The sequence below is a fragment of the Carassius carassius genome, chromosome 33 (assembly GCF_963082965.1).
Source record: "Carassius carassius chromosome 33, fCarCar2.1, whole genome shotgun sequence".
Taxonomy (NCBI): Eukaryota; Metazoa; Chordata; class Actinopteri; order Cypriniformes; family Cyprinidae; genus Carassius; species Carassius carassius.
Genome location: NC_081787.1, coordinates 28,528,907 through 28,542,041, shown reverse-complemented (window position 1 = coordinate 28,542,041; position 13,135 = coordinate 28,528,907). Strand labels below are relative to the sequence as shown.

The 13,135-nt window shown below is 37.4% G+C and overlaps 1 protein-coding gene across 1 annotated transcript in view; it reads right to left on the bottom strand.

Moving 5' to 3' along the window:
- The window catches only part of LOC132114295 (iron-sulfur clusters transporter ABCB7, mitochondrial), a 37,203-nt gene that overhangs the window by 23,750 nt on the left and 318 nt on the right, over positions 1-13,135 (bottom strand). The window contains exons 2-8 of the mRNA XM_059522407.1: positions 12,633-12,713; positions 11,974-12,048; positions 8,900-9,019; positions 4,947-5,079; positions 3,062-3,330; positions 620-708; positions 449-536 (exon numbers count right to left, since the gene is read on the bottom strand). Of these exons, the coding sequence (XP_059378390.1) occupies positions 449-536; positions 620-708; positions 3,062-3,330; positions 4,947-5,079; positions 8,900-9,019; positions 11,974-12,048; positions 12,633-12,713 (855 nt within the window). The remainder of the gene's footprint in view (positions 1-448; positions 537-619; positions 709-3,061; positions 3,331-4,946; positions 5,080-8,899; positions 9,020-11,973; positions 12,049-12,632; positions 12,714-13,135) is intronic.

The window sequence follows — 13,135 nt, the reverse complement described above, 5'->3', positions numbered from 1 at the left end:
CACTTTATTGCATGGTTACGATATATAACATCATTACACCGAGCCCTGCTAGCCGGGTATTTGCTAGATATCACACAGTAAATGATGGGCAAAGACTCTTATTTTGTTTAGGTGCAAACTAGGATTCCCTCCAGTCAGACTGAGCCAGTTATTGTTATTCCAGATATTGTAGTGATTTGTTGTGCGTCTCCTAGTAATCATAGCGATCTCGGTTCAAACTGATTAAAGTGAACGAATCAATACAATACAGAGTACATCAAATAAAGCAAACTGAAGCTCAAACCTCATCGCGTGCACACGTTTAAGCTTCAGTTTATTCCAAATGACAACGAGTCAATCATGGCATTTTTATTTGCTGTTAAAAAAAACCGAATTGCTTAGTTAATAAATAAAAAAAGAAAAAACACAAAGTAGTTGCAATGACAATGTAGTTTTTCATTTGACCCACCTTAACGGTTTCATAATTGAGGAGAGAATCGATAGCAGCGTTTCCAGCCTCATTATCAGCCTTATTCATCTCGATCCTGAAGCGCGTCCTGATCAGAGACACAGACAGTGATTAATAATACAGCGGTGATCAACACAACAATGACTGCTATCCGTCAGACTCGTACAGTACCTCCACTGTGTAACAGCGATGGTGAAAGCAGTGTACGCCGAGAGCGTCCCCAGAGCGGCAAGAGCAAACTGACCGCCACATTTATAATACTGCAGAGAAACAGCAAAACATCTGTGAGCCACATGTCTTCATATGCATGACATGGATCGAGTCTCAAGTGACGAGATGCAGCATTTATCTAAACAACCCACACACATTCATTTCATCCTGCATTTTCACCGTTACACAATCTAATGGAGTGTGACGAATGGAGAAACGTACGGTTGGGTTTGGATTAATCGAGCAGTGGAGGTGAATATTAGGCACATTAGGGAAAGCACAACTCAAGACTATAAGTGTTAACATCTCCTGTGAGCACGTGATTGTATTTCATCGAGCCTCTGACTACATCCTGTCCATGACTTTACATCTGTGAGCTGAACTTCGGATGCGTGTGATGTTAGGGATCCTGCAGATGTCAGGTTCAATCTGGTTTCTCTGTGGACTCACAAGTGAACACGTCATTGATTATTAGTGAATAAATTACTTCTAATTCTCTAACCTTTACAGAAAGCCATTGTGTGAGATTTCAGCTCATTCTTGAACACAACAAAAGTGCCACATGCACTAATGAGGTGTTATACTCAAGAGCGTCACTTTACTAATGATGTCCCACATTAGCCTGGGGACTAAAGAGTTATTTTATTCCATATATTCTCTGTTATGTTATGTTATGTGTACGCATGGTCTGGTGAATGTCAGTATAAGCAATAGTAATTGCCATATAAAACTAATTTAGTGTAGGAAGATCCACTGAGGAAAAGACACTGCGTAATCACCATAAAATCTGTATTTGACTGTATCTTAGCATCTGTTGCTGCAGTTACAGACAGCGTGCTTGTTAACACAAACTCAAAGTGTTTTATGCCACATTCATAGCACAGGCAGTGAAATGTTCGTCCTGCTGATTATCTCCAACAAAAACAACAACTCTTGACTCATTAACTGCAACAACTGTAACAAAATGAACTTTATAACACAGATCTGACTCAATATTATTTTGGGTAAACCGTATGCAAGGCCGTTCCAGTGCATCAGTGGATTTTTCTGTATATTGCTGTGTCTTGTAAACGGCCAGTGTACAGTTGGGCTAATGCACTTTATTTACTTTCAGGAGGAATGGTTTAATTTTTCTTATTATTATTAATTTGATCACTATCAGTAGCAGCTACAAAATTAATGCAATGCACTTACTGAACATTGTTCTCATTTATCTAATTGTTATTATATTATTAAAAGCAAAAAGCCAGTCCAAGCCATCTTTTATGTGCGTTCACATTCACTGCTGCTCTGCGAAATATTGCGTGCAAACTCCAATCATTTACTAAATGAGTATGATGAGTTAAATGAGCAGCTAGCAAAGCTTTTCAGTTTACTGGTGTTCATTCAGCTCTTCAGCTTCAGCGCACACAGCTCCAACAGCAATGCACAACATTAATAACTATAATTGGGACCGTCAAATACATTACATAAAGAGAACAGTACAGTAATAAAAAGTTGAGAACTCTTTGGGCTTATTTGCTGTGTTACAGCGCATTGTTGTGGGAGGAGCCAAGTGCACATCCACTACACATCTGACCAGCATGCAACATAGTTCAAGATCACTTGTGCATTTGCAACTTTTTTTGCAGATGATTTGTAATATTATGTTTATGTTGTATAAATATCGGATTCAAATATAGCCTACTTAACCCACTAACAAAGCGCTTCAGCTTAACTGAGTTTAATTAGCTCTTCAGCTATGCTGCTATTTGAAACATTTGCATTAATTTGTTACTTTTTCAACATCACTGATGCATTATTAATAAGTTATAACCACCACTTAAATTTTTATCGTATTATTTTCATCAACAATATGGTTTAATTAAAACGATTTCATTTTTGTCTGTGTGGAGGCTATTGCATTTTATTCATCCATGGCACATGTATTTTGATTCTTTACACATAACTAATGTTGTCCATTGACTTGTTTGCATTAAGCATTATTTTATTTATCAGGCTTTTTTTTCTTTTTTTGGTTAAAGAAAGTTTGTGAAAGGAGAGTAAAAATAATTTTAAAACTTACACTGGTTCAAAATAGGCTGCTGTACTGTTTATGTTTTATTTATGTTGAAGTGTTTGGGACATGGTTTTTAATGGTGAGACTATTTTGTAGTCAAACTCGCAAAAACGATCTTAAAAAATTGGATTTATGAGCCAAAATATCGGTTATCGGCCAAAATACAAAGAATTATCGGTTATCGGTATAGGCCAAAATTGCCATATCGGTGCATCCCTACATGACATATTTTGCTACCAAAGTGGCTGCACTTTTACAGTTATTTTACCACAGTTACAGAGAGGTTTTGGCAGCCTTTATAGTCTTTGTAAACTTACTAACGTGAGGGCATCATTCTGACTTACCAAAATGCCGCTGACTAGCATCATTTCAAAGACCGTAGGCCCCAGGTTAAAGACCAGAGCACTGAGGACGAAGCTGATTCCTCGAGTGCCACGGTCGATGGTTTTGGACAGCGCTCCTGTCTGCCTGCTCAGGTGGAAGCCCAGGTCCAGGTTGTGAAGATGGAGAAAGACGTTCTTGGCGATCCTCCTGATGGAGCTCTGAGCCACTTTCCCGAACACTGCGTTCCTCAGCTCATTGAAGAGAGCGGCTCCAGCGCGGGAAACACCGTCTGAAAACACACGTGTGCACCGTCAACACAACACAAACTTAAAAGCACAGAAAACTAAAATTAGATGAAGTGTGTGCCACTTCATTTACATAGCTGCTGGAGAAACAAAGGGAGTGCGGCGTGCGGCGATGACAACTTCCAATAAATTAGGCGTTATTGGAGACAGTCACAGCAGCACGAAAATGAAGACAGCACACTACACATTATTCGGATGTGCATATGCATGAATGTTAACAAGCTTCAGGGAATATTCACAGTCAGAGGCTGGAAACACATTCGACTGCATGACAACAGAGTACGGTGACGTCTTACTCTTCACACGAGAGCACCTAAAGCTCATTAAACCAGCTAGTTTAAACTCTTCTTGACCCATGAACAGATCTGACTCACTGTAGAGCTGCTTTCCAACATTTACACCATCTAGGTAACAAGAGCCTTGTTAAGGGTGGATATGCTTTAACCCTTTAAGCCCTGAAGGCATTTGTGCCTCCCTGAAGGTGTTGTTTGTTCAGAGTGATGCACAAAAATAATGACTCATAACTCCAAAACGGTCAAAGGGGAGAAGCTAAAGTGCAGGTTAATATCATCAAAACTGTTGATCCGTATTTGCTGAAGTGAGAGACTGTCAGTTTTGAATGCTTATATCTTCTAATTGCAAAATTTTGGCATTGTCTTGACATGAACATCCCATTTAGGTTTTATCTGCTCGAGGGAGACAAACCTGCTCTTAATGCATCAAATTCTAGTGCCTTCAATACAATATCAATCAACACAAATTCTGCAGATAATCTGTGCCATGCAGCGCACACAAATCACACAAGCAGCAGCAGCAGAGAAGCATTAAATGGTCTGTGTGCACAGGACCTAATGGCTCTCATTAATAAATGCAGTAATGGGAAGAAAGTGAATTTTACTTTAAGACACAATGATTCACTAAGTGGTTGGTAACCATCATTCATTATCGTCTTTTATCTTTATTCAAACATGCACTTGGGCTCCACTGGATGATACAGACTGCATACTGACATCTTCAACAAAAGCCAACTAAGACTTGGATAAATTAAGATAATTAATTACTCTGTATGGTCAAACTCCTTGACAGGAAAAGTGTGTAATTAATTATTATATTATTATTATAGACAAGTTATAAATGCATTAAAGTAGTAATGGAATATAATAACAGTATTTTGTGTGATAAAGCTATAGCGTCTATGCATTTATACTAATGTATTTACATTAATATTTCTATGCATATAGTTACATTACAGTTGTGGTCGACCCTTATTGTTTTTTTTGGTAGCTGAAGCGATATCTCATGGTGATGGGTAATTGTTTAAGAAACCATCGTGGTGAATAATCATTTCTCTGCTAATAAAGTGGTATATTGTAGCCAGAAATTTGAGGTCAATGCTGTCAAAGAGAGCAGCATCTGAAGCACAAACTTCCAAATTGCATTTGCACCCAGAGCAGATGCATGCATGACAAGACACATTACAATAAATCTAAAAAGCAATATTGACAAAACTTTTGGGGAAAGGTCAGTTGGTGCTTAATATGCAGCACGCTTCCCAAAATGAAGCCAAACACCTGCCAAGAAAGGAGCAGGCCGGACTCACAGCCAATCAGAACGGCCGTTGCCATGGTGGCCACCGTGCTCGGCGCGTCGCTCAGGTTCAGCATGTGTCCCGACATCTGGTTCAGGTCGTCCACCGCATATTTAAACATGAAGGGCACCATCACGTTGGTTATCTGGAGGAAAAGCAGAAAAAGGGAGAGGTTGATGTAAGCATGCCAAGTGTTCCTGAGAGCACTGATGGACAGAGGCTTTAACAGCAGACATGACGCTTGGTGCATCCACTAATGGAATTGAAATGGTTATTAAAGCTAATTAAAAGCTTGCGGACAGCTGCTGGGTCGTGCCAATAAACAGCAGCACATCAGACGGGCGACATCTCTCTTGAATCTGGCCCTCACCCCTTTCTACGAATGACTCATTTGAGCTGAATGGCACATTTCTATGCCACACGATGACGAATCTTGAGTGAATCTCATGGAGCCTTTCGAGAACGTGTAGGGGTGTTAATTTGGATGGTTCATCACGACACAGTTCGATATTAATTCTCATAGCCAGCAATGCAATATAAAAAAAAATTCAACAGGGGTATATCAATCAATATTATGATATTACATTTTTATTAACTAACAAATGTAACAAACATATAGAACATAAACATTTATCTGAAAATTGCACATCATGTACCCCCAATTTGTGGACATCCACACACATACAAAAATACTTTTTTTAATAATAAAGAAAAATAAATAATTGAGACAAAAAAAAACAATGCAATGTTTAAAATTAGTAATACAAAAAGGTAAAAAAAGAGCTATTTGTTCAGTAAACTGCTGCCTAATATTAAAAGAAAGCAATTTTATGTTTAGTTTTTTTCCCCCTACCCCAATTCCCAAATGACTATGATGCAAAAACTATTGATATCATATACACTGCAAAGAAATTAAACATACAAATAAGGTTGCTTGGTACATTTCTGGAGAAAGAACAAAGTATTTCATTTAGAAAATAAAATGAACCAATGTAAGACTTAACATTGACAGTTCTGTGACAAACTCACATTGAAATCATTGATTATAGTTCAATTCGTTGTACTGACGTTTATTTATGTGGTATTAAATTCAATTCAATTGTACAATGGTACGTTTAAAGGGGGGCCAAGGAGGGGCCAGCGTTTAACCAGAGGGGCACATTAAAAATGGCAACATATTTTATTTAAATGTAATGCAAATAAATACAAAAAGTAATTCTTGAAAAAAATCTACACAGTAATTTTACACAATGTAAATAAACAAATAAATAAACATGTTAATAAAAACAAATTACTATTAGTACTCTTATAAAATTCAATCAGGCAGTCATACATTTCACAATTTAATATTTATATATGAATGTTAAGAATTCAGAAGTGTATATATTTATAAATGCTTACACTACACAGAAACAATATACAATTAAATTATGCTTATTTTAAATGTATTGTGCAGGCTAAAAATAGAATAAGCTTTCAGTGCGCAAAACCATTATAATATGAAACGCTTCAAAACTGAGCTCACAAAGGGATTTTAATAGTTTACGGCTTTTAAACAAGCGAGTCTTTTAAAAACAGCAACAAACATAAAATACAAATACACAAAATAAAGTCATTTTATGCAAATCCACAGCCTTTTTATCTCCAGATCAAGCATTATAATGTGAGTATATAATATTGGAGAGAGTTTTACCATGCATCCTGCTGTAAATGGACGAGTTGCGTGCTATTTGAATACTGAAGGGAGAATGATTGCCGGCCGCAGAGGAAAAAAACTTTAATTTAATGATGTAAATAGTCTTCTTTCCATAACATTAATCTATGGAATTGCTTCAGATGACTTTGAGAAATTATAATCAGACCCAAGTCACCCAAATTTATGTGAAAAAAACGGTAGGCGCCGAAAAGCGCGATGTTTGCATCCCTGAATATGATTAAGTTCCTAAGTGTTTGGGTGCGCTGCACTAATTTACCAGTGTGGAACGATGCGTCACATTAGTTCCGCTTTTGGTGCTCGCGTGTAAGATCATATTACTTTTTTTTTTTCAGCACGGGGGTGGCCAGGGACATGTCTACAGAGGCACGGGCCTCCCTAGGCCTCCGTGCAGAACCGCCACTGGTTTAAATATACTGAGAATCAATGTGTGAGAATATTTCAAGAAACAATCTAGAAAATAAACTGTCTGAATGAAATCCTGTCGTCTACTCAACCTCATGTTGCTCCAAATCTGTATAATCTGACTTTCTTCTGCGCAACACAAATATAATATGATAAATGTCGGGGTCCAAACCACACTGGGCTCTACTAACTTTTCTTTTAAGGACAAAAAAAAAAAACTCATTCACAGACATTTTAAAATAAATTATTTTGTGTTTTCTGCAGACAAAAAAGCAAGTCATGGAGGTTTGCTTTTACAGAGAGCAATGTCACTGCAAAGCAGGGATGCGTAATGTACTCATTTCTGCACAGAAGCCTCATTTGTGGACTATTAAAATGAGCTGCCAACACCTCAGAGATAATATCACTATCAAACATAGCAATGCCCTTTTCCAAGAGGACAAAGTCAGGAGGCAAGTGGCTATGAACCTGTTTGAGTTACTAACAGGACCACACTATAGCGGTCTCAAACATACTGCACGAGTCAAACAAAACCTGTCTGTAACAGAGATGAAGGTTTGTCAAGCTTTTATTACTTTCTTGCTCAATAACAGTGTACGGTTTTCTCCATGTTGAATTCTGCACCACGGGACGACAAGATGTCAGCGGTCAGGACAAGCTAATAATAAAAGGGAGTTATGCATTTATGAAGCCCTTGTTAGTCTTTATCAATTTATAATTTAACAATTAAAAAGGAGTCCAGGAAAACTAAATGGGAAAAAAACGGAATCAAGAAAAATGTAAATGTAAAAAATGGAATTTGGAAAAAAATAATTATTATTAGTATTGTTTTGGGAGGGGTGATCACCTCTCAGACATCTCACAGGTCTTGTGATTGGATGATGATCCTGCCAGTCCTCCAGAACCAATCAGACGCTAGGAGGCGTGTTTAAAGAGCCAGATGTGACACGAGTGTGGGAGGAGTGTTTGTGTTTCCTGCATTGGCTCTTGCTTAGTTTTTCCAATTCAGAGTTTCTCTGTGTTAGAGTTTGCTTCTGTTGAAACTTTACTCATCATAGTGTTGTTCTACTGAGTTTATGATGTGACTCGACTCTCCGTTTACCAGAGTTTATTCAAGGAATTTGTACAGGCACAAACCTAAAAGAACAAAAACAGCCTAAACAGTTTACATTTCCCATGCATGACTGATTATTTGAATGCTTTTTGCTGAAGCTTAGGATGAAATCTGCACATCTATAAATGTCCTTTCTCGATACACAGCGATGGGACCAGGTTAGTATGTCATGTGACTTACATCTTACAGCATGCAGAGTGAAGTTGTTCAAGCACACTAGGTTATGAGCGGGTGAAACTGATGTATTCATGTTAATAGACAGCATAGTTAGTGGAGTTCCACGCTGAAGATCTTATTTTCTTTTGTGTAGTTTAGAGTTTGGTTGGTGTTAGTTAGTGTGTTTTAGTGCGTGTGTTACTTTTATTGATTTCATTTCTTTAGAACTGCACATCCCTCACTTTGTTATAGTGGTTGACCGATATATCGGCCGATATTTGGCATTTTTTTAAATATCGGCATTGGCCGATACGTTTTTCACCTTTATTTATTTTATTTAAATGATTTCAAATTTCTTGAATATTAATAATAATAATAAAAATAATAATAAAGGCTATCGGCCCCCCTACTTTCTAAGATATCGGCAGTCAAAAAACACATATCGGTCGACCACTACCATGTTATCTAGCACAACATATCAAAATACAAACAGCCTCTATGTTTATTCTGTCACAGGACTAGAACTGTATAAGAAGAGACTAAATGATCTGGTGCTGGGATAATAAAGAAACCCACCTTGGCTCCAGCGAGGAGACCCAGTGATAAGACCACTCGAGCGCGCAGGTCTGGTCTGTCCTTGGGCCAAACATACATCAGCATGGCTGCAAGGATCTTCGACGAGTTCACTTCCTTCATCTGCAACAAGCAGAAATAGAGTACTTCTCAGTTTAAAAAGCACAAAATTACCTTTCCTTCTCTTAAAACATGCTCATTAAAGCCAAAACAGAATGTTTAAATAGGAGCATCCCAACAAATTATAAAGTGCGGGATGTACAGTCAAACGAAAAAGTATTCAGACACCAACATTTCACACATTATTCGCTATAATGGTTATAAAATATGACAAGAACTCAAGAGTTGAACCGTGTCAGAACAACTTCATCTTAAGCTAAACATGCTCAGGTCAAAGTGTCTGAATAATTTTGGTCCCAAGTTGTAATCAATTTTACTGGTAGTCCACTATATTAAGATTTTTTTGCGTATAAAATGTAAGTTTCCTTTATTTTGCAATCCTCACTTACATAAATGACCTATAGTGTCCTGCAACCAATAGTAAAATGATATAAAAAATGATATCTTGTGTCTGAATGATGTTTGGTTGGAGTGTGCATTATGATGTGTTGATGTCTGCAGAAAGAAAGCAGTAATCTGACTCCAGCTCAGAGCCATCATGAACAGAACTTAAACATTACTAATAATGAGGCTCATGTTTAATCAAACACCTCTCTGCAGTGGGGACCAGATCTGAGGAGAGACTAGATGAGCAGACCAACCCCATTCATTTAATGATTCACACTGTGAGTTTCTTTCGGGGGGGGGGGGGGGGGGTTCTGTTTTATATGAATTAAAATAATAATAATAATATTGAAAAAAATATTTTTTATTAACTACCTAAAAATGTAACAATTAAATAATCCAGGAAAATGTTGAAAATAACAGGACCTTATGAATTTTTTTTTTTTTTTCAAAAGTTGAAAATGTGTTTTATGATTTAATACAGATCTATCATCAGAAACTGTGGTAAACAAATTAATTTACAATTAAATTTAATAAAAAAGAATTTATAAAGGTTTTCAAAAAAAAAAACACATCAGTTCTTTTAGAACAAAACCTTGCATTTTTGTCAAATAATGTGTTTAATAAATGTTTAATTTATAATTTTGTCAGAAAAAAAAAAATCTCTTGATTGTGTGATAAATGTTTTAATACATTATAGTATCATTAGTATAAGTAAATTACACTATAGAGCAGGGGTCTCCAACCTTTTTGTGAGTGAGGGCTCCCTGAAGGGATAAAATAGTCTTGAGGGCTACTTGTTTGATACAGGCACACACACACGCGCACACACACACACACACACACACAGTTTCAAGTTTTGAAAAATACAACAAGAAACAGTAATATTGTTAAATATTATGACTATTGAATATATAATTACCGTATATACCCGAATATAAGACAAGTTTTTTTGTCCTAAAAATAGGCGTTTTTGTCCTAAAAAATGTGGGGTCGTCTTATATTCGCGATATAGACAAAATCACGGGGGGGGGGAAAGGGAGAAAGAACAACGGCATAAATATGAAATAGTGACTGAATGATATACTTTACATACTTGCATGTAAAATTAAAAAAAGCTACATAATATCTGTGTTTAACTAAATTAAAACGCTGCTCCTCTGCCGCGCGATACGCAGAGAGAACAAGAGAGGTGCGCGCACGAGACGCAGAGCGAGCGAGAGAGAGAGAGAGAGAGAGAGAGAGAACAAGAGAGGTGCGCGCACGAGACGCAGAGCGAGCGAGAGAGAGAGAGAGAGAGAGAGAGAGAGAGAGAGCGAGAGAGAGAGAGAGAGAGAGAGAGAGAGGTGCGCGCACGAGACGCAGAGCGAGCGAGAGAGAGAGAGAGAGAGAGACAGAGAGGTGTGCGCGCGCGAGACAAAGAGCGAGCGAGCGAGCGAGAGAGAGAGAGAGAGAGAGAGAGCGAGAGAGAGAGAGAGAGAGAGAGAGAGAGGTGCGCGCACGAGACGCAGAGCGAGCGAGAGAGAGAGAGAGAGAGACAGACAGAGAGGTGCGCGCGCGCGAGACGAAGAGCGAGCGAGAGAGAGAGAGAGAGAGAGAGGTGCGCGCGCGCGCGCGAGACGAAGAGCCAGCGAGAGAGAGAGAGAGAGAGAGGTGCGCGCACGAGACGCAGAGAGAGAGAGATAGAGAGACGTTTTTAAAAGTTTATGTTGTGAAGACCTTTGAGTTTCTCACATCCAGTGTTAAACATTAAACTACATCAGATTCTGTGATTGATGATGTATAATCAATAAATACAATCAATACAGAATATAATATAATCATTACAGGATGTGAAGGATCTGTGTGTGTCTTGCTTCAAGAGAGCAACCACACGTTTGTGTTGTGTTTTACTTTCATATGACTGTATTCTTTATTCATTCATTTATAATCATTTTATTAACCCATTGAATCATTTCACCATTTACATTAATACTTTTATAAACTCATTTCATTGATTCATTAATTGTTTAGTCATTTATTATTGTAGTTTTTATATTATTTTTCCATTGTTGTTTAGTCTTATAATGTGTGGTTTGAAGGAAGGATGTTTTTTGGGACTGTGTATGGGAATTCAAGGTTTATGGGATGCTGTTGTGAAGCAGTTTGTTGTATTTGTGTTCATCAGACAAACTCGGAGCATTGAGCCTTACGTGTCTGAGACGACTCACTTAACTCTGCTGACAAAAGACTAGCTGTTCACAGGTTTTTGGGTATTAGACAACTTTGCCGACCAGTTGTTCTCTACCAGATAAATCAGATGTTTTCTGACAGGTTCTTTATTGATTATAATATTTATTATTCCTGTGGCTCAGTAGTAGACCACTGTGTTAGCATTGCATAAGGTTGTGGGTTTAATTCCCAGCGAACACACATACTAACACACAAAAAAAAGAAGTATTATCTGAATGCACTTTAAGTTGCTTTGGATAAAACTGTCTGCCAAATGAATAAATGTGAATGTCACTGTGTGGTGTAAAAAATCCTCAATATTTAAGCTCAATTACATATAAGCAAGAATAAAAAAGCCTTACCACATTTTTGGGGTCTGCACTGAGTCCTGCACCTGCATTTCCGTGCCAGCACGGTCTCTCTGGGATCTGTAAATACTAAAACACGCCAAGCCACGCATTACACTTCCGACTGCATTCTGCATTTCAGTGCATTCTGCATTTTTGATTTCTTTTTTTATTAATTTTTTTTTTATACAAATAATGGTTTAAGCATAAAAACAATAAGCTTTAAATTGTTGCCCTGTCAATCGATGGCTTATTAAAAGACTAATTACTTTCAACACAAATACAAATTAGTACAGTGGCCGAGAGAGCTCAACGCGCTGCAACTTCAGAAAACACGTTTTTCCTCATTTAAAACACAATCAAATTGAGTATGCCCCTTATTCTTTTACATATTTTACGATGCACAAATCATAATAAGCATGCAGTCTGAATTCTTACATAAATATTGTGTTACACTGAATGACAACGTAACAATATTTCAACCAAATTTTGACATTTTATTCTCCGAAAACTTTTTGAATCCTTAAAAGTAGACACTTTACTTGCATTTAATGTCCTTTCTATGGACATAAAAACCCTTCTGTCCATTTATTTTGATGTGGATATCTTAACATTTTTGACCCATATACACACACACACACACACACACACAATGGCTTGTATTTTCCACTCACTTTTACTGTTTCTAGGATCTGTTGGCTGTTGGGACGTCTGCTGTTGGCCCATACTGAAGATGCTCGGCTTTGACTTGACAGCTGAATGAAATACATGAAATATCAAACATATTAACATTTTCACTGGACTCCTTTAGAATCATGTCCATAGTTTAACTTGTTTCCAAAGTTGCATTATATATAAAAACCTCCTCTTCAAATTTCAGCTGGCTCCATTAGAGGCATATTTGGTGAAATATGACGTGTGCCATAAATGTATACATAGAAATGGAGCCTATTTGTTTGATGAATAGACAGTGTTGTTAGGAAACTGTCTGTATATTTTCAGCTAGGCTATGTGAAAGTCCCAGTAGAAAGTCTGTGTGTTCGATTCATTTCTCAGTGGATTCTTTGGTAAAAATGTGCTTTGAAAACAGATATTTCGCAGAAATGAATGCAGCAAACGTAATAATTAATTCACCATGTTTACTCCAAAGCCTGATCTGTTGTCAGTGATTTTTTTT